This window comes from Mixophyes fleayi, chromosome 8 (genome assembly GCF_038048845.1).
Source record: "Mixophyes fleayi isolate aMixFle1 chromosome 8, aMixFle1.hap1, whole genome shotgun sequence".
NCBI classification, from domain to species: domain Eukaryota; kingdom Metazoa; phylum Chordata; class Amphibia; order Anura; family Limnodynastidae; genus Mixophyes; species Mixophyes fleayi.
Window position 1 is genome coordinate 142,945,102 of NC_134409.1, and position 22,448 is coordinate 142,967,549.

Consider the following 22,448-nt stretch of genomic DNA (forward strand, 5'->3'; position numbering starts at 1 on the left):
TACCTGCTCACTGTGCTCTCACTGCCCGTCCTGTGATTCACAGACTCACTGGAATTTTCGCAGCCTCTGACACCCTATCCGTCCGGTGCAAAGCCTGGCTCTCACTAGTGTCCTCTTCCCTCAGCCCTTGTGCTAGAACACCCGCTCTGGTGTCCTCTCTGTCACATTAAATACTGCAGCAATCCTCCCCATAGGGTCTATCTGCACTCTATATGGCAAATCCTTAATGCTGACACTATTAATTGCCTATCAATGGCACGCCAAGTATTGTGGAAACACGAGACCCAGAAGGCCCAACGCTAACATAGTTTTACAATAGGAAATCTGACTTGACACAAGTCACTGTATTTTCCCAGCCTATGGGAGATGCTGGGTTATTACAAACCACATGTGTACGGGCACCTTAGGACAAATTTGTCAGTCAGCCTTGTCTTGTGGCCAGTGAGCAAACTGCAAAGTTACCAACACCAACCGGGCACTGACCAGACTACATCAATATTGCACAGAAGACAGGCAGCAAGATCACAAGTCACAGACATTGCTCTTAGTCTTTCACATGACAAACCACAAAACAGGTCTGCAAAATGTGGGGATGTTTATTAAAGGACACTGCCAATGAAACCCCTGACCTATCTACAAGCAAAGGCTAGATACACTCTAGTATCTTGAAGTACCTGTAAAGAGTTAGCGCGCATCTAGCCAACAATTGTATATAGATGAGTAGTTTGATTGGAAAAAATGCTCCCTGGCTTCAGTCTGTTGTGAACTGGCCTGAACAAAACATGAAATTAACAGTCAATGTTACATGGAGTCAGGGTGGAAGCATCTCACCTGGGTTTATTCTTAGATTGCTTCAAACACTCCTGAAAACAGTTCAGGGATTTCCAGAGCTGTAGGATCTTTTCTTCTTCCGCAGGGAAATCAACCGTCTCCGGCACCTGCTGAGCCATTATGGACACTGTGCAGAATGACACATTGATAGCATATTTATATCCTGCTATTGTCCTTCCTCATGTGACAGCTACAAAGCGCTATTTAATGATAATATTGCAACAAAATCAGGCTGGAGCTCTCACAAGATACCACCAACTAATCAGGAGCATAAAACAGAAGCAATAATAAGGGGATGACAGGTACACAGCAGCAACATTAGCTATTCAAGCTTCCTTCAGATGTAACTTGCTTAATGCCTTCAATACGTGGTTAGATAATCCATTTTGTCGAAGCCTTTCTTCCCTCTGCACTGCTAGTCTTCTACTGAACAAATAAAGGTTTAAAGATGCCTCAATAACACCATCGCTGTGACAGGCAATGATACCAGCGGTGTGGGCACAGCCCCTTCAGTTAGATACCAGCGGTGTGGGCACAGCCCCATCAGTTAGAGACCAGCGGTGTGGGCACAGCCCCTTCAGTTAGAGACCAGCGGTGTGGGCACAGCCCCTTCAGTTAGAGACCAGCGGTGTGGGCACAGCCCCTTCAGTTAGAGACCAGCGGTGTGGGCACAGCCCCTTCAGTTAGAGACCAGAGAACATGGAGCAGACAGACATTAGACTTCTACACCCCAGTGTTGTACACCCACGTTATACCTCCAAAGCAAACTAACTTTATAAGACGGATGTGGAATAAACCACATGTAACTGTGACCGGGCTATGGAGGCTGAAAAAAGAACCAGCTGCCATGCAAAAATCACAGTTTTCATATTGGCCCTTATATAACTGCAGCACTGTATGGAAAGCACAGGCTCCAGTAACCACTGGGCCCCAATGTTATACAGGGCCTCCTTCTACACTACTGAGGTCGGGCCCATATACCAGCAATATACAATGTACACAGACAATAATCCTCCCCAGGGATGGGGAGGAACATGGGGTTCAGATCACTACACAGAGATAGATATACTCTGTACAGAGAGGTGTCAGGTTACATATTAGGGGGATATCGGTATATATATGGAGGACAAGAAATATGGGGGGGGGGGTTGATATATATTGGGATATATGGGGTGGAACATGCGTCTCAGATCATTACACAGAGATAGATATACTCTGTACAGAGAGGTGATGGGTTATATATTGGGGGTATACCGGGGTATATATGGGGGCAGGAAATGTGGGGGGGTGATATATATCGGGAGGAACATGGGGCTCAGATCATTACACAGAGATAGATATACTCTGTACAGAGAGGTGACGGGTTATATATTGGGGTGATACCACAAGGCTGAAGTCAGCTTCTTATTCACTTTTTATTCATGCTCCAGCGTCTTATTAAGAAAAGCTTATAATTAAAGGATTAAATCAAGTTGGATCATTGATTTCAGAACTTTTTGATGGGGGGTTATAACCAAACCGGATTTTGACAAAACCGCCGGTGGCTTAGCTTTTTAAATCCGCTATACATCGCCATTCATTCTGAATCAAAGCCGCAAACCGCCCTATAGTAAATGTAGCGGTTTGGACCACTAAACCATTGGCGATTGGTGGCAGTTTCAAACTGCCACCAAACTCGATTCTTAGGAAATCTAGTCCACGGAGTGCACGGTGTTTAGTGCCCATTTGGGGAAAAACCCTTCCCTGTAATGAGGTGGTGGATAGTATTCTGCACAAGGTTTGAAAAATAAGGGAAATGGAGAGGGGTGCGAGCTGGGGTAGTCTCTGACTGAGGTTGAGATATCCCTAGGTGGTAGCTAACATCTAGCAGTCTCTCAAATCTCCGCTATCTATCCTGTTCTTACACTATTAGATTTTGTGGAAATTGTTTTGTTTTTTTTAGTAAGGTTTACATACATTTAAAGTTTGTTTTCATTTCCTGACTGTAAAGGGTGTGCCGGGGATATTATAGATTGGTGACGTGGTTGTTGAAATGCAGAATATTTTGTTGGAGGATGTCATGTTTCTTTGGTGTATATAATTATTCTCATTTGTGAAGTGATGCAGTAGTTTTTGTGGAGGAATTGTAGGAGAATTGGGTGTAATGTGAAGTTTCATTTGTATTGGTCTATTTTACCCCTTGATCTTGTTATAGTCTATTTTATTTTGGACAAAGTGATTTGGGAATTATTTTTGTTGAACTTTTTAATTTAAAAAAAAAAAAACAACCCTTGTAAAACTGCAGCTATTTATTCAAAATGATAATATATGGTGACTCTGCCCCCTGATTTCATGCCCAAAACTATGTTGGGTCTGGTTAAATACTACTGCAGTTTGTATAAGGAACCCGCTGTAGTGTTAACCTGATGTGAAATCAGTGATCTAACTTCATTTAATCCTTAAAAAATAAACTTTTCTTAATAAGAAGCTTCAGCCTCGTGGGGACACCGGGGTATATCTCGGGGGACACCGGGGTATATCTCGGGGGGACTGATAGATGTCTCTCGGGGCTCTCACCTGTCTGTACCGGCAGAAATGATGCAACTCACAGAAAGCGTGAGCGGAACCGGAAGCCGGGGAATGACAGACAGATCATCCACCAATCACAGCGAGGCCTCTGCCGATCACATGACACAGTGACGTCCCTAATAACTGTCAGTAACGGGAGCGTCAGTAACAGGAGCGTCCTATCAGCGGTCAGTAACGGGGGAGCGTCCTATCAGTGGTCAGTAACGGGGGAGCGTCCTATCAGCGGTCAGTAACGGGGGAGCGTCCTATCAGCGGTCAGTAACGGGGGGAGCGTCCTATCAGTGGTCAGTAACGGGGGAGCGTCCTATCAGTGGTCAGTAACGGGGGAGCGTCCTATCAGTGGTCAGGTATATATATATATATATATATATATATATATATATATATATATATATGATACACACAAAATGGAGATGTGTGTGAGGTAATAGAGTCAGGTATATATATATATATATATATATATGATAGGATTGTGCGACACACACACACACACACACACACACAATGGAGATGTGTGTGAGGTAATAGAGTCATTGAATAGTATGTTGAGAGCATCCATGATACTAACCCTAATATAAGATTGCTCTGCTCGTACCTTGAATGGGAAATCAGCGATTAATTGACGTTAATTTAAATATTTATTTTTATTTTAATATGATTCTTTTCTTAACTCTTTCTGTTTTCTTCAGTTTAACTTTTTCATTTATTGCTGTTTCTGCATCTTTTAAGTTTAGTTCCTTATGCATTACATGCCCAATGGAGGAGATTTCACAGAAATCGCCAGTGTTCAGGATAACACCGTGCAGCATCGCAGTCTACATAGATTACTACGGGGACTGCAATGTTCTGCAATGCATCAAACTTTACTAAGCTTCCCATTGCACACACAGGTAACCCCATCTCAGGAGGGCATTACCTGTCGTTTCCTATGGGATTCTGCTGACTCTCTGGCTTCGCAGAATCCGATACAGTGTTAGTGCGCATGCGCACAGCACTTCCTCCTGTCATCTGCAGCGCTAAGCTGCCGGTAAATAGCAAAATCTAATCAGAGCAGAGGTGTCTCTTCAGCGGGGCCCCTAGAGTAGCCCCGGCACGGTCCATTTTAGCGGTTCTTAAATGAGCAACTCTGCGATTTCTACCAAACCTCCTCAAACCCGCAGAAATCTTAATTCTGTTAATCTTCAACAATTTTCCACCTCTCTCCAACACCTTCTCTCCCCATCTCTACATTCTCATCCCCTGAGATGGCAGTACCTTATTTTCACTAAACCTTAGCAACAGCCCTTGATCAAGTGGCTCCAGCGACTCTTCAGACTACATGTAGACTTCGATGTCAGCCGTGGCACACTACAGCAACGTGAAATCTTCAAAAACTGTCCCGTAAAGCAGAACGTCACTGGCGTAAATCTCGTACCTCTAATGATTTCATCACATATACTTCTGTCTACCGCTCCTATCGAAATGCTCTGGACACTGCAAAACAAACATACTTCCAATCTCTTATCTATGCTCAGGCTTCTAACCCCAAACGCCTTTTTAACACATTTAAATCTCTTCTCAATCCTCCCACCCCAAACCCTCCGTCTACTATCAGTGCCCAGGATCTTGCTTCCTACTTCAAGGACAAGATTGATAAGATGAGACTAGAAATAGTATCCTCTTCCTCGACAAGCAATCAACTCAATTCCTTCCCACTACCCTCTGACACCCTCTCTTCATTTGACTCCACAAATGAAGAGGAAATGTCTACTCTTATCTTCCTACTCTACCTCCTGTCTTCTTGATCCTATTCCCTCGCAAATTGGTAGATCCCTGTCTCCTGTGCTCATTTCACCTCTAACTCAAATCTGCAATCTCTCGCTCTCTACTGGCATCTTTCCATCAATATACAAGCATGCAGTGATTACTCCTATTCTAAAAAAACAAGATTCCAACCCAAACTCTCCCTCAAATTACCGTCCAATCTCAGCTCCCTTGCCCCTCCAAGCTTCTAGAGAGACTTGCCTTTAATCACCTCACACGCTTCCTTTCTGCAAACCACCTGTTGGATCCTCTTCAGTTTGGCTTTCATTCTCAACACTCCACAGAGACTGCGTTGACTAAGGTTGTCAATGATCTGTGCACTGCTAAAACTAAACGCCATTACTCTCTCCTAATTCTCCTGGATCTCTCGGCTGCATTTGACACCGTTGACCACTCTCCTCATACAAACGCTGCTATCCCTAGGTCTTCAAGACACTATCCTATCCTGGTTCTCATCCTACCTCTCTAATCGCTCTTTCACTATTATTTCTTTGGGACCACCTCTGCTCCGCTTCCTTTATCAGTTGGAGTTCCGCAAGGCTCAGTGCTAGGTCCTCTGCTGTTCTCTATCTATACCGCTTCTCTTGGAAATCTAATAAGTTCCTTTGGATTTCAGTATCTCTATGCAGATGATACCCAAATTTATCTATCCTCTCCTGATCTCTCGACATGTGTTGTCCCGTGTAACTGGCTTTCTGCCATTTCATCTTGGATGTCCTCTCGCCAACTCAAACTCAATCTTTCAAAAACAGAGTTAATAATATTCCCACCCACCAAAAACAGCATATGTGACATCTCTATCTCTGTTGATAACATGGCCATAAATCCCAACCACAAGCTCGCTGCCTAGGTGTAGTCTTTGACTCACACCTATCCTTTTTTCCCCACATCTACTCTATATCTAAATCAGGTTACATACATCTAAAAAACATTTACAGAATTCGCACATATCTTACACAAAACACTGCAAACACCTTAATTCATGCACTTATCTCCCGTATTGACTATTGCAATTCCCTCCTTACTGGTCTTCCCCAAAACAGAATCAAACCCCTACAATCTATTTTACACACTGCAGCAAGATTGAGTTTCCTTGCAAATCATTAATCCTCTACTGAATCACTTTGTATGTCTACACTGGTTGCCTGTTTTCTACCAAATCCAAAATAAAATACTTTTACTAACCTACAAGGCCATCAACAAAGCTGCACCAACATACATCTCCTCTCGTCTCAAAATATCTCCCAACTCGGCAACTCCGTTCTGCACAAGATCTGTGTCTCTCATCCACCCTTATTACATCCTCCCATTCCCGGTTACAGGACTTTTTTTTGGGCTGCACCTACTCTATGGAATTCTCTCCCTTGCACAATAAGACTCATTTTTGGCCTACATTCTCTCAAGCATTCTCTGAAAACCCACCTCTTCAGACAAGCTTATAATATTCCTCAACCACCCTCTTAATCTCACATTAACCTGGCCAACATTGTTGTGTGACAGGATCATTTAGCTTATGAGTGGGTCATTCCATGTCAGTTCAATCAGGGTTTTCCACCACTCATCTCAGATGTCTACGAAAATTTTTTAGTAGAGAGGATGTCAAAACAACTATTTCTGCCAACTATCTCGACTGTGACAATTGATTAAATATTGATTTTTCAATTTATCAAATAAATTTACTAATCGTGGCTTCTTTATCCAGTTTATTTGAAGTATTACGGGTGTTAAGTATTCGACACAAAATTTGGACCCCTAAGGTAACTCTTCCTCCCAAATCCAAACAAAATTACTTTATCTGCCTCATGTTTTGCGTTACGGCAAAAACGCACATTTTCCGAATATAATTAAAAACGCTAGATTCAATTGACTTTAGGTATCCCATTTTTTTTTGGGGGGGGGGGGTATAAAAAAAAAAAAAAAAAAGTATAAATTACTACTAATTAACTTAAGGAACCATGTGCAGACTGTTTCAAGTTCCAAGCAAGGGAAAAATAATGCAATTGTTGACTCAACTTCAGTTAAGGACTTAAGTTATGTTAAAGGTTTAAAATTTCATGGTTTCTTATGTTATGTATGCAGTACAACAGTAATTGAACATCAACTTTTTTTTTCTCCACTATGAAACAGAGTACCCTACTGATTTTTTTTTGTGGTAGTAATATATACCTTTATTAAACACCCCCCAAAAAATGGGATCCCTAATGTGAAATGTAAAGTGGTCCCGGCTATGTAATCCAATGGTTTTTGAGTAAATAGTAATATGGCAGTCTGTATTTAAAAGACTACCAAATGAGCAGCTGCCATGATTGACTCTGTGTCTCCCTCTCTTTCTCTGGAAAGTTTCAGTTTTGGTCTCTCTAAAGGGAATCCCCTTCCCATCAGTTTGTTTCATTTCCTGTATGGGAGTTTTAGCCCATTGCCTCAGTTTAGTTCACTTTTTTGGTATGGTTTCTTAGGTTATGTATGCAGTACAACAGTAATTGAACATCAAATTTTTTTCTTCTCCACTATGAAACAGAGAACCCTACCGATTTTTTTTTTTTGTGGTAGTAATTTATAGCTTTTTTTTTTTTTTTAAACACCTCCCCAAAAAATGGGATGCCTAATGTCAATTGAATCTAGCGTTTTTAATTCTATTCGAAAAATGTGCATTTTTGCCTTAATGCAAAAATTGATGGGGTATAGTGGCAGTCTGCCTCGTAGTTGTCACCTCGGACATTGCCCCTCCTTTGAAGGATAGCGGATCTTCGTGCTTTGTTTCTCCTGCAGGGGTCTTACCGGTAGGCGTGCAGGGGGAGAACAATCAAGGGTTCGCAGACAGTGAGGTGGTGTTCCATAGTGTTCCCTCGAGATCAGGTGAGTAACTGGGGGCTAGGATAACTGCGTGGCTTTGTCCCCTTTTAGCACTCATTACACTTGTATCATATGAATAAATGGAAAGCTCTTACCGGTCATTCTACCTGCCTGATTGTTATAGGGGGAAGATAACTTACCTGTTAATCCTGTAAATTATTGTACTTACCTAGCTGCTAGTTATAGGGGGGTTAGTACAGAGATTATTCTGTTTTTGTACATCATTAAGTTTGTCTCAGTGGCAGGAGTGTTAAAAGCATCTAAAATGGATTTAACACTATCAAAATCCCTAAATCTTCTAGGCTGCCTTTAGGTCCCCGTCAATTCACTTAATTTTCAGTATTACCACTTCTAATGCCCCACTTTGACCACTGGTTATACAGGTAACATATCACTGTACTAACCTGTCTGTTATATGGGGAAGTGTTGTGAACCAGTAAAAGAGCTGCTATTCTATTCATACTCAAAATGCAGAATTCTCAGTTACACACATCTGCAAATATATGATAAGCAACCAGCCCACTCAAGGCACTTCTGTGAATAGTGTGGTCCTAAACAATGTGTTCCATTCATGTCTTTTTAAATTGAGAGCTAACTTACTAAGAGTTACCCCAGGAATCTCCAAATGCCGAGAGGAGCAGCACTGCCCTTCAGCTACCGTTACCAGACATGCCTCAAACAATACAAAAATGCAAGTTGCTCAATCATTTTATAGGTTCACAGCAGGTGCTTGAAAGGGTGGGGTTAGCAAGAAAGGCACAAATACAGGAGAAAAATCCCTCAGCACATGGCTGTCAGCTAGTAAGAGCTGCTATTTTACTTGTATGCAAAATGCAGAAGCCTTATTTACATATATCTGCATATCTTATAGGAGGGCACCGAAGTATACTCTGGGAACACTTATACATGGAGGGCCCTTAACAGGAGGAGAGCCGCATCATACCATAAGACCAGTAGCATTTTATTTTTATGTATGCATGTAGTTATCTTTTCAGGGAGGATAAAGTCCTTAAGCATATTCACTACTCCCTTCATAGATGCACAGATAGGTCACTAATGGCAACAGCTTGAACCATCAATGCTCTCATCTTTGCTAGCACAGCCCCAGTCCGATGTCTCAGGTGAACTGCATGTACTTGGACTTACACCAGAGTCCAGGTCAGGAGATCTGTTCAATTCCTATGGTCTTAGGGACCCTTCCTCACCCTCTAAAACCTTCTAAAAGGGTTAATCTGGCAAGATATTTATTTACATCCCACCCCAACCCCAGAGGAGCACGTTACATGTTCTCAGGAATAAACATGCTTCCACAACACATTTTGCAAGATTAAAAATAAGCGATTTTATTTTTCAACACCCAACACAAACAATAAATCACAATGCAGACCAAGGCACAAGACTGCTGGACATCCTGTAAATGTTAGTAACATGAGGAATTTATTCTCCATCAAATCAGCCAATGAGAAGACATTTTGAATATTAAAGGCAACATCACAACCTCATTTGGCAGCATTTTGTTGTAAAACAAATGAAGAATGTCCTTTTTCTGTAATTAGCATTTCAGTAATCTTTGGTGTAGGGGTCTGAGAAATACTGTGGCAGAGGAATTACTCCATTGTAATAGACTTCATCTGAATACCTTCCAAGGAGAGGAAAGAGATTGAATCCAGGGTCATACGCACAGGAAAAGAGAACTGCTCTCCGGAAGACAACTTCACAGTTAACTTGTCTGCCTGGTATTCGAAGCAGACCTGGAACACAAGAGAAAAGTCAATACATTGATTAATAGCTTGTAGTACAAGGATATTTATTTCCCATACAGATGGTGCACATCCACATTAAAGATGTAGACAGGGGAGAGCTGGTAAATTTTAGCCCAGGGGGCAAGACTCTACTCAGCAGAGTATTGGGAACATTTTAAAGAAAAAAACATGCAGGTGGCCCAGTGGTTCAGCCCAAGGTAGCCCACGATGGGATCGGCCCAAGGGCAGATGCCCCCCTGCCCCTGGACGTAGATATAGGTTAATCTGGTCATATCAAGCCCAGGACAAACTTTAGCAGGCATTACATATAGCGTTTGATGTGCTGTTGATTAAATCTTCACTTTAAAGCAGAATGTACAGTCCGATCTCTTGCACCAATCTATGATTAATATGGACTGAATCACACAAGCAGATCAGAGATGAAGCTTGAAGCAGATATGGACATTCTACTGGCTGCAGAATTAAAGCTTTCAACATCTACCATCCAAAGCCGCGCTTACCATGGTCTCTGCCCCCTGCTGGAAGGGAAATACATCTTCTCTCTGTTCTGTTCCCCAGGCATCAGCCTCCTTCGAGTTGCAGACTATTTTCTGGGTATCTCCATGAAGGAGAAAGCGAGCGTTGAAATGCAACAGAAAGTTTGAAGCATCTTTGCCCAAGTTTATGGCAAAACTAAAAATAGAAGTGACAGGATATGTTAGTTTAATTCATCAGCAGCTATTTATATAGAGCTACTATTTCTGCAGCGCTATATAGAGAACTCACATCATACATCTGTTAATTAAGTGGAGTCTGTATAACAGTGCATAATGTATTTACATGTCACAAGTGAAAGAATTCTGTCATTGTAAAATATACACATGCATAAGGGACAGAAAGGGTAACCGCAGAATGATTAGTTACAGCGATGCATGATTTTGTACATAAAATTTGACTGTGAAACTGAAGGGCATACCTGCGGGTCGGGGGTCCGATGGGTTCCTCCGATCCCATGGCTCCGCTTTCTTCTTGGCCGGGGTGGTGAGCCAGTCATGGCCCACCTCCTGGCCGTTTAAACGTTTGGCGCCTCTGCAGGATGTTGGTGCGCAACCGGCTATTTTCAGTTCGACGGCGGAGAGAAGCAGAAGGACAGCAGAAGAGGAAGGTGCCGGACAGAAGACTGCATGGACAAGCACAGAAGGAGGAAGACTGTGCGGAAGAGGAAACTGAATCAGAGCCCTTGTCAGGGCTAAGAGCTACTCTGCTTTCTGAAGACCCAGCGGTATCAAGACCCAAGGACGGCAGCAGAGCATTGAGGTGGCAGCAGATGGGGAAATCCCTGGAGAAGATCTTCGAAGACTTGGGAGCCAGACAGGGCCCTTCTGGGCACCATTATCCTCCCAGGCCCACGCCCGCACTCCTCACATCAAAGGGCACAAGGCCCTGCTGCAATTCGACATTAGGCCTGTGAGCCAGATAGGGGGGTACAAGGCCCTTTAGTTAGGAAGTTGAGGCACAAGGTCTAGTAGTGATCGGTATATAAGTCCCCAGATAGGTGGGCACCAGGCCCATGGTGTAGAGAGGTGCTAGGCACACTTCAGAGTTGAGGGGGCCTTAGCACTAGGCTCTGAGTAAAATAGCAGGGTGTTCGGTTCTATGTAGTTAAGGATTAAGGGAAGAGTGTCATAAATCCCTTTTGTCTAAAAGGGCAACTGAGCCCCAAGACAAGACGGGCTTAATAGCCGGGGTTCAGGCCGCGGGCGGAGGCCTATGGAGTGGCTGAGTTTCAGCAGACCTGGGTGACCTAGAAGGTGTGAAGAGGTGTGAGGGGTGGTTCCTGTTCATGGAAGAGAAGGGATGGTGTGTTGCATAGTGGTCCCTCTGAATTGGGTGATCGTAAAGGGGTGTTGGTAAAGGAATTGCAGTTTGTGTGACTGTCTTTCTTAGCACCAGTTACATTTTGGCATCGTCGGCAGGATACAGCGTACGACGATGGACCCCAACAGCAGTACGCCCCTCTCCCCGAGTGCTCGACCTATGGTGATGGCCGTGGGAGCTGTGTTGACCCATCTACCCAAGCTAGATAAAAGAAATCTCATTAGGTGACTGGCAGGAACAGTTACATCGCACAGCCCATTTATTCCAGATTACCAGCACCATGAAAGTGGATCTCGCTCTGAATACCCTAGAAGGTGATGCCAGGAGGACTTTTCCTCTGGCCGGAGAGAAACAGGGATACTCTGGAGGCAATCTTCAAGATCCTGGGTGAATTGTATGGCGATACCTCATTGATAGCGGTGCTGAGAAAAAAAGTTCTTTGCTCGAGTACAGAGAAGATGAAAGTTTGACAACACCCTCCTGGAACTGGTGAGCGAACTATGGAAGAAAGATCCACGGGGATTGGGTGCCCTGGGGGATGCTAATCACCTGATCAGGGATCCGTTTACTATGGGACTCCGGAACGTGTCCTTCCGACACATCCTACTGGATAAGGTGTGGGATAATGAAGACATGACCTTTCATGAAGTACAGGTGGAGGCAGTGTCCCAGGATCAGAACAGTCATTATGGAAATTATGCTGTAGCCCCTCAGCAAGTTCTTCCAGTTGGTAACCTGTCTGGATCAGAGGCACACCCGCTGGAGAGCTGCGTAATAGCTGAAAGAAACCCTGCTGTCGAACTAGTCTTGCAGTAACGGCAGAAAGTCTACCGGCCCCGGGACCATCGGTGGAGGCTGGAGGAGCGCCACCTGGGTCACAAAGAGGGCCAAGGCCAAGTGTCCGCTGCTGTAGATATCAATGTTTGGGGCATTATGCACGTAGTTCTCAAGCCAACTGTTCCAGATCTGTTAAACTAGAGTCCTTTGCGGTGATGGGGCCTCCCGTGGGAGAAGAGGGAGAGAATTCTCGGATTACCATCTCTGCTGACTTGATTGGCGAGTGCCCCACGGTGGTGGCTACATTTGGGGGAAAGAAACAGCAGTGTCTGCTGGACACCAGATCTCAGGTGACTACCATGTCAAAACGATGTTTCCTGGAAAATTAGGCTCACTTGCAGGAGACTCAGGTCCAGACATGGATCAAACTGACAGCAGCCAATAACCTTCCTATCCCTGTTGGAGTGGTCTGGATGGACGAAATCTGTGGGCAAGCATTGGGAAAGAAAGGTATTCTGGTGGTGGGCGGAACAGAGCTCTCACACGGCCCAGTCATATTGGGGATGAATGCCCTCCAGAATCTGGATCTTGCTCACGCATTCTAAAGGCCCTCGATACTGGAGAGAATTGGACGTTCCCAAACCAGTGCAGCAGGCCCTCCAAGGATGGTGCGGCAGTGCGAAGCAGAGGTGTGTGGGTAGGAGGTGGAGATCCCAGGTTACCTATGTACGAATTACCGACAAGTTGTGGAGGTACCTCCTCCCCAGGAGGTACTGAAGTACATGGAGGTACAGACCAAGCGAAGATTAGAAGGGAAGTGGTGTGGGTGGAGCCAGCTAAACATGAGCTCCTGACGGAAAGACCCTTAGTGGCCCACGCCTTGGTGACTATGGAAAGAGTACCAGTGCGACTGTGTAACATACAAGACTGTATCCAGAAGATTGGCCCAGGCACCACCGTTGCCCAGGTCGTCCCATTGAAGCAGACATCTGAGGGATTCGACAAATACTTCTCAAGCCAGAACCGAAACAGCCGGGGGTCATGGTGGTCCAGGTGGAGATGGACGATCGCCCTTCTTGGAAACTAAGTGGGCATGCCATTCTAAAACAAATGGATGCCCCCTTGGAAGGAATTGCATCCCAAGATGTTGTCCATTTAGAACAAATGCTATGGGCCAGACAAAAGTTTTTTTTATGCAATGAGGAAGACAACACATACTGATCAGATGGAACATGAGATCCATACAGGAGACAATGCGCTCATGCAAGAGAGCTACTGGCCAATCCCCCCAAAGTTATATCAAGAGGTTAAGCCGTTATGCTAATATGTTGAAGCAGCTGCTGAATAATCAGCTGCTTCAACACCCATTGTGTTGGAACAAAAAAAAAAAAAAAGTACCATTTTTTTCTGTGTGGATTATTGGTGGCTCAACAGCTGCACTGTCCGCGATGCTTATCCTGTGCCGCGGATTGAAGAATCGCTGGCTGCACTGGGAAAGGCGAAATACTTCTCTATGCTGGACTTAGCCAGTGGATATTGGCAAGTAACAGTGGTGGAAGAGGATCGACAGAAGACGGCCTTCATTACACCAGTGGGCCTATTTGAGTTTTGCCAGATGCCTTTCGGGTATCACGCATCTTACTGTCCCATTCTGATCCTTGTGTACGTGGGTTTCCCGTGGTTACTCCTATCTGTTGTACAGGCTGGCGTTCCTCTATTTTCAGACGCCAACGTGCCTAGTATTCCGCACACGAGCAACCTGGGAACCTTTTAAAACTTCTGCTCCACGGTGATAGGACAATCACTAGCCAGTTCCCTTTTAAAAGGGTCCTCATCCTTTCGATAAGTGTCAGATCTTCTGACTCCTATTTGAGCTCATACTTACCCTGCTCCAGTCTTCGCAAGATAGGCCGTTCATTCTTCGGCTGCAGCTTCATTCATCGGTCCTGTTCCAGAGTTATAACACCTGTGTGGATCTCAGTGCTTTTGCTCCCCACAGTTCATCACTCACAGCAATACCTGTTCAGATTACTCCGCAGCAAAGTCATGTGACTATAGTGCTTTGCTCAGTATCAGTCTTGTTCCTGAATTACTGCACTAGCGTATACCTCAGTCCTTCCGAGTCCTGCAGCTCATCGCGTCACAGCATCATCGTCATTTTATTCTGCTGTTAATACCAGTGAATACCCTTCATTGCACAGCATCCATCTTGTTCTTGAATGCCCATACACCGGAGGCTACATTTCATTCTGCCTTGGTTACTTTGTGGTTCTCTGAATTATCTGCTCTGCGCCCCCTGGAGGACTGCGACCTGGGGGGAATCCCTGTTGAATACCTCTTCCATTAGACTCTGCATCTCTGGGGGTAAGCTGTCACTCAAGCAGAGATCAAGACCATTCCAACTATCTGGTTTTCGTGACATCGGGCTTACCAATGCTCCTACAACTTTCAAAATGCTTATGGAGAGATGTCTGGGAAACCTGAACTTTGACGCTCTCCTGATTTACTTGGCTGACAATCGTTTTCGCCCCCCCAATGTGGAAGAGCATCTGAAATCAACTAGACATGGTACTGCAGCACCTTGAGAAGTTTGGATTCAAACTAAAGCCTCCCAATTGTCATCTCTTGAATCCCAGTCTAGAGTATCTGGGGCATGTGGTGTCCCAAAATAGAGTAAGACACTCAGGATAAAGTGTCCGCTGTGTTGGAGTGGAAAATGCCTTGCAATGCAACAGAGTTGAGAGCTTTCCCGAGTCTGGTCAGATATTACAGAAGGCTTCAGCAAGGATTTGCGAAAGTTGCTGGTCCTCTGCACGAGCTGCGAGGAGTTTCTGCTACTGCCAAGAATCAAGCTGTGGCCTTGGGTGCCGCTCAGGAGACGGCATTTGTATAGCTCAAGGAGGATCTGACCACAGCTCTGGTGTTGGCTTATGCAGACTTTGAGAGGCAGTTCATTTATACTGATGGAAGCTTGAAGGGACTAGGAGCCGTACTATCCCAAGTCCAAGAGGACTGGGAAAAGGTTATCGCTTATAGAAGTTGGAGTCTAAATGACCAAGAGGAACTCCGAGAATTATAGTTCCTTCGAGCTGGAGTTATTGGCTGTCATCTGGGCAGTCACCGAAGATCGGAGTACTTGACCGTTGGTGAGTTTGAGATAGTTACAGACAATAACCCGTTAACCTACCTAGAAACAGCCAAGCTCAGGGCGCTGGAACAGCATGTGATGGCTCAGCTGGCCAAGTTCCACTTCAAGATTTGATATCAGCCTGGTAGGGCCAACGGTAACCCCGATGCCTTATCCTGATAGTAACTGGGTCCTCCAGGTACTTCCAAAGGCTAGCATAGAGAAGGAAAAAAGTGGAGTCCAGATCTGTCCTGGGTTGCTACGAGCCTTATATGTAGCTGGTGGCAGTTGCCGAGAGGTGTGAAGCGTGCGTATGTATTGGGAAAAGGACCAGCAAAATCTGTAACCTTAGAGGAAAAGGAGAGTGTGAGATTTGGGCTGGAATCCTGTGTGTTCCCTTACAGTAAGTCACGAGTGAGCAGAGGGTAGGTTGTGACTGATAAAGGGGTTCAGGAGCAGTTTCCTGACAAAAAGGAAGCAATATATTGTATGACTGTTGAAGTATATAAGATATCTAATCAGGGAGTAGCTAGATAGTCTTATCCCCGACACTCTGGTTGTGCCCACCAGGGATCAAACTGCGGCCACTACTGCCATTGTGGAACACTTCATTTGGAGATATGGGTTCCCGAACAGATTCATTCGGACCAAGGGGCTTGTTTCCATGGTCGTCTCATGGAAGGTTTGTGCCGTACCTATGGGGTTCAGAAGTTCTGTACCACACCCTATCCAGGGCAATGGAGCATGAGAGAGGTTCAATAGAACTCTGCTGCAGATGCTGAGGGCTCTGGAAGAACAGAAGAGCATTGGCTGGAGTTTGTGCAAGACGTGGTATGGGTGTATAAAAACTGGGTACACAGTACTACTGGTTATTCCATATTTCTTGTTGTTTGGGTGACCTGAAAGTGGCGTGATTTAGAGCTCCTGAAGACGAGAAGTGTTGGACCTCCAATGGCTGGGTGACAGAGCAAAGCAGACGACTGAAGGTTGCAGGAGACGTAGCCCGGGGGCAGATACAGTCCAAGATTCATCATGGGCCGACAAACAGTACTGCTACTTCCCTCACTGTGGGACAGAGTATTGGTCAGGGTGAAGCAGCCAGGTAATAACTCACCCTATGTAAAGCAGAGACAAGGGGCTCCTGAGGAAGGAACTCGCCGTACTAGTGTACTGCATCGCAACATGTTGCATCCCTGTGGTTTTTCAGATCAGACCCTGGAGACCCCCATGAGGAACAAATCTTACCTGGTACCAGAGGCATTGGTGGGTACCGGCGTCCCCAGACGCTTTTTTCTGTCCCGGATTCTACTGTGCCTGAAGCAGAAATTCGTCCGCTGGCACTTTTGCCTCAGAGGTCTCAGCAGCAGAACTTGGGTCTCCCGGGAGGGTGCTATACTGACCCCCAACTTTGTGTGGACCCATTCTTTTGGCGAGGCACAAGGTCTCAGTAGTGATCAGGATATAAGTCCCCAGATAGATGGGCACCAGGCCCATGGTGTATAAAGGTGCTAGGCACACCTCAGTTGTTTAGGATAGACATTAGGTCCTGATGGTTAGTAGGACCTTATCAAAAATAGCAGGGTGCTAGGCTCTGGGTAGAATAGCAGTGCGTTAGGTCATGTGTAGTTAAGGGTTAAGGGATGGGGGGGGGGAGGAGAGTGGCATATAAAGCCCTTCTTTTGTCTGGAAAGGCAACTGAGCCCCAAGACAAGGCAGGCTTAATAGCCAGGGTTCAGGCTGTGGGCGGAGGCCTGCGGAGCGACTGAGTTCCAGTGGACCCTGGGTGACCTAGAATGTGTGAGCAGGCATGAGGGGTGGGTTCTGTTCATGGAAGAGAAGGGACGATGTGTTGCATAGTGGTCCCACCGAATCAGGCGAGTACCTGTGGTGTTGGGAAGGGGATTGCAATTTGTGTGTGCCCGAGTAATTAAGAACAAAGCATAAGAAAAGGAATTAATTGGAGGGGAAGGTAAATTTAAAATGTGGGGACAGATTTATAGCTGGGATAGGGCATGTCCTAGATCAACTTTACATTTCAGTATAAAAATAAAGCTCTCAAGTATTTGTGTGCTAGATGAAAAGACAGCCAGTATTTAGCTTGTGTGCAAAATAAACTAATTTGTACCCCTCGTATTGTAACATTGTTCTTCCCAAAGAACATTTACTCCTTTTTTGCTTTACTTTCCTTAATGACTCAGGCCGTCTGTATATAATTAGTGACCCCCAGCTGAATGCAGCCCTCTAAAGCTTTAGCATCTCTAAGATAACCCCATTTATGGACTAGTGTTCAGCCACATAGAAATTAATGGACAGCTCTTATAGAACATTATCCTGGGGTATGTATATTACTAGGATCAACAACATAAAGACAGATTAACTGATGTGAGTTTTCTGTACATCACTGCGGAATTAGTAGCGCTATATAAATAGCCGACGATGATAAGGGGGTGTGATTACCGCCATTATAAATAGCAGAGCTCAAAGTTTTTCACATTAATGTTTTTTATTCTGGAAAACCAGCAGTATGATATGTGAAGATAGAATGATGCTTTGTGCTCACTCTACCCTGTCTCGTGAGTCGCAGTCCTGTGATACCCTGGCACATTGCCCATCACAGTGAGGGTAGGATGCCAGCATTAAGCATAAAACAATGACAAGACATTTTAAAAGGATTACATTTCTTTAAAGAATATTCTAGGAGTGGTCTGCAAGCATCATTAGGTTATTAAATTGTTTTCTGCAAATATAATTTCTTGAAGCACAGCATCTTAAATGTTTACAATTGCCTTGTTGATAAACTAATCATGGGAATAAGGTTTTCACATGACAGCTTTAAAAAAAAAAAAAAAAATGAATAAAATTGATACAATCTGAGTTTTTGGGGAAACAAATACTATTAACCAATCTAGTCACTTGTTAAGAGTAGAAAAACTAGCCACAATAATGTGTTCCTATGTGGCAAATCGATCATACATTGACAGGTATTTTAGGTATTGTGTTTAACTTGAGGAAGATCAATACTTCAGTTTAATAAAATTAAACAGCCTTATTTCTAAATATTTTATTATTTCCACTTTTAATCATGGGCAGTTTTTCATTACAGCAGAATAGTACTGTTATAAATGCCTCATTGTCCACCACATTATACTAAACCCCACTCAGAGGTTCTCCACTTTAAGAATTTTACCAAATCCCCTCCCTCACCAGTGAGGCTACATGAGACCCACCCATCTGCTCATTTCAGCAGCTGCTTCTACCCATCACCCTCAAGACTGCTCTGTTCTCTGAAGCAGGAACAATCCCATGCAGCAGTTACAGCTGCTGTATCAGACTTTTTCTGTAATCTGGAAGCTGTACAATCCCAACAGTGTTAAAGGAGACTTCGATAGATCTTCAGTCTCCTGGATCAACTATTTATTGGACTGTAATTGTTATACAGAACACAGTATAAGAGACCTGCACATGGACTTTACTATCTGAAGTGATTTGATGCTTCAGATTCACTCCATAGAACCCTCTTAAGTCACTTGAATAGAATACATCTATATGACAGCGAGAACGGCTTTATTTTCCATAATAACCCATCATAGTTTACCCGTTACAGTCTGCAGGAATAAATGCCTTGACTTCCACACAGTGGCCAGGTTGCAGATTGAGATTGGTCAAGACCACACCCTGTATATGGGCAGAAAGAACACATATGAGAAGTCACATAATGTGGCTAAATATAGAACAAGTCATGTACACTTAGAGCTCAAACACCACTGGACAAATGAAACCAGTGCAGATCTCACTCAACCAAAAGCCAGCAGAGTTACATCATTTCTTTTGTCTGTTCCACTCAGCCCATTAACCCTAGAAACAATCTTTTCACAATTTAGAAATACCACCTAACATTGTGGTTTGTTTAACAGGATAGAGTGAGTGTCAGTTTATGGAGATAAAGTTCCTACCAAATACCACATGATTCACAGAAACCATGCCAGATATCTTTATACAGGACATTGATCAGATCTAATAAAGGGACAACAGCTTTAATGATGTAAAAGGGTTAATCACTGCCAATAAACAAGCAGCTAAAGTATATTAACTCCTGATTGTCACATTATATAAATATCAGCCTCAGGTGACAATTCCCTGTCCGGAACACAACATGGGACCAGTAAGACATAATGACCTAGAAGTGCATTTAACCCATTGCAGACTCAGATCTCCTGGGTGTGGCATCTCCCAGGAACCAGGGAGAACGGTTAGAATATTACACCACCAAATATGGTTTCTCCAACTATCTATTTATATAGAATGGAAAATATGAGTCAGAGAATCACAGATGGAAGAGAACAGAGAACAAGGGGAAACAGTTGAAAAACTGAGCAGACACAGATGAAGATTAGTAGACAAATACTGCACTGCAGGTACTGCCATAAACCCACTGTCCACATCCAGCCCCAATGTCATAAATCCACTACCCACACTTACATCAGCTGCCATTGTTCTTCTATCCCAGAACCAAATGTCAGAGCAGCTGCTGTACCTCCAAAGCTTTATATATATAATAAGTGGTTCTCGCACAGGCCAATCAAAATAGAGGGGCGTGGCTAACCACACCCAAAACTTACTGATCTTGGAGAAGAAATTGAATTTGAAGATAATATATTCCAGATGTGATTTTCAGAAGAATAGCTAAAAAAAAGGAAAATAATGTAAAGACACAAATTACAGAAGCGTTAGACAGAGAAGCAAAATAACAGCATGAAGTCATTCCAGTCCACGGATTGCTATTTATATAAACAAATTAATGAAGGTGACTGATAATTAAATACTGCTCATATTTTGTCTCATTTACAGATTATATGCCTCTTCTGGGTAGGAGTTAACTCCTGAAATCAATATAAATTAGCCCTGTTTTTTGCAACCTATAATACGGTTTACCCAATATAAATCAAGAAAAGTCTTTGTATGTTCCATTGTAAACTTCTTTGCATTAATGTTTTTCTTTTCGGTTTGTTTTTTGTTAAGTGAAGGATTTAAGTTTTGCTAAATTATAGTCTGTTTAATCTAATATTGTATACTTTAAGAATGGATAACAAGCTGCTTAATCTGTTTAGGACACAGTTTATCATTAATAAAAATACCATTTGTTCAGAGTGCAATCACATGTATAACATGCTCTCAATTTTGTTATCAACAACAAATACAGACTTTTTTGTTATGTATTGAAAAAAATAATAAATTATATATATTGTTTGTTGTGCCAACTGTGTCTCTGCTATCTCCACATAGAAGTCCCATCACTACCTAAAGCTAAGCATGTCCAAAACAGATCTTCCTCCCAGAGTCACCACCTCCCCTCAATCCTCCCTCACCATCATTAACACTACAATTTCCTCCCAACACCGCTGCCTTGGTTTCACCCAATATTGCAATAATGAAAAATTGCTAGAATACATCCTTTTATTACCCAAGATGCAGCCAAAACTCTTATCTTATTTTCTCATCATCATTATCTTCTGTCCTGACTACCGCCACCTCCTCCTGTCTAGTATCCTCTCTCATCTGTTCATACTTCAATGTGTCCTAAAGGCAGCAACAAGACTGATCGCTGCTCTATATACGCTGTAGTATTCTGCAAATTTAAATTATGCATCTTCTCCAACAAAGCCCTCAATAACACCACCCTTTCATAGGTCTCAAACCTTATCTAGAAATATGTTCTCTCATGCCCTCTTAGATCTGTCTCTGACCTGTGCCTTGCCTCCTTTTAAATCACCCCTCACTTCTGCCTCGAAGACTTCTCCCGTGCTGCTCCCCTCCACCCCACCTGATCAGACTCTCACCCACCCTTTAAGTTCAAATGACCTCTTCAGTGTAACCTATCCTACTGCCTCTGGTCACTTCAAGCTCCCATCCTGTCCTATCCCTATCTCAGCATTACCCTCTCCCTCTAGAGTGTAAGCTCTCTTGACCAAAACCCTCTCTGCAGAGTTTTTGAATTTATAAGTAAACAATCATGATCAGTGGTCGAAGTGGGAATTTAGTGATTTGCTGGTATGAAAACTTGAAGTAAATGGCTGGTGCCTGGGGACCAGCTAGTCCACCCTAAGCTTTAGGAATTTTGAGTGTAAAAATAATTTTAAGTGCATTTTAACCCTATATAGTAAAATATAAAACATATTACATGATGCCATGCACCACTATTCTTGTGTAACAGTCCAGAGACCGAATTAGAGTCCAGTGGCAAGAAGGACAACAGGCCACTAGAGGATAGTATAATAAAGAATGGTCAACACCGGCTGGATTCGGTACATAGGCAACAGGTTCAGGAGGAGGCGTAGTTGAGGACAATCCGAGGTCGGTACACGAATAGTGGATGACTGGAGGCAGGATGCAGCAGCTGGAACTAGATTACTGGCAGGAGCACAATAATCTGGCAAGGAGACAGAAACAGGCAAGGTTTTTATAGTAAGTCAGGGGGTGGAGCTAGAACATGCTGGAACATCAGGAGAATAGTAAAATTGTGCTAGAACACAGAGTAAAGGCAGGAAGCTGTTCTGCAGCCAATATAGCTCAGTCACCAGAGCAGCAGACTCCAGAGGCAGAAGTTCCAAACTGAAATGCCATCAGGTGTCCAATTACCTCCCTGCATCCCTCCGGCTCATACCCCATGTCTCCTGCGTTACCTCAACTTCCCCTCATGTCTTGTATGTGTCCTTTCCCTTATCTGTCTACTCTCCCCATGTGCTCCCATCTTCATTGTAGGTAACCCCTTTCTCCTTACCCACGAGCTCTCACCTGAGGTGTTCCCTGGGCCCCCGGCCCTTTACTTCACATTTCCATACCAGCACTATATAAAAAAATATGACAGAAAC

The 22,448-nt window shown here is 43.8% G+C and overlaps 2 protein-coding genes and 1 non-coding gene across 3 annotated transcripts in view; all 3 read right to left on the reverse strand.

Moving 5' to 3' along the window:
- IARS1 (isoleucyl-tRNA synthetase 1) overlaps window positions 1-3,475 on the reverse strand; it is a 67,487-nt gene extending 64,012 nt beyond the window's left edge. Inside the window, exons 1-2 of the mRNA XM_075183961.1 lie at window positions 3,388-3,475; window positions 832-958 (exon numbers count right to left, since the gene is read on the reverse strand). Of these exons, the coding sequence (XP_075040062.1) occupies window positions 832-950 (119 nt within the window). The 5' untranslated portion in view covers window positions 951-958; window positions 3,388-3,475. The remainder of the gene's footprint in view (window positions 1-831; window positions 959-3,387) is intronic.
- LOC142100566 (small nucleolar RNA SNORA84) lies at window positions 1,630-1,760 on the reverse strand. Its single transcript, XR_012678863.1, has one exon. It is a non-coding gene; the product is annotated as a small nucleolar RNA SNORA84 (small nucleolar RNA).
- Window positions 3,476-9,372: 5,897 nt separating the features above from the next.
- On the reverse strand, window positions 9,373-20,165 carry LOC142099951 (galectin-1-like). The gene is made up of 4 exons (XM_075183958.1): window positions 20,059-20,165; window positions 19,175-19,254; window positions 10,319-10,490; window positions 9,373-9,806 (listed from the first exon to the last, which is right to left on the reverse strand). The coding sequence occupies exons 1-4, from the start codon at window positions 20,068-20,070 to the stop codon at window positions 9,663-9,665; spliced, it is 408 nt and encodes a 135-aa protein (XP_075040059.1). The 5' UTR covers window positions 20,071-20,165; the 3' UTR covers window positions 9,373-9,662.
- Between the last annotated feature and the right edge of the window lie 2,283 nt (window positions 20,166-22,448).

Excerpts from the sequence above, each read along its gene's own strand:
- LOC142099951 (XM_075183958.1), bottom strand. Across the intron at positions 10,491-19,174 it reads ATTCCTGCAGACTGTAACGG|TTTTGCCATAAACTTGGGCA; the intron begins GTAAACTATGAT and ends TTCTATTTTTAG. Across the intron at positions 9,807-10,318 it reads AGCAGGGGGCAGAGACCATG|GTCTGCTTCGAATACCAGGC; the intron begins GTAAGCGCGGCT and ends CTTGTGTTCCAG.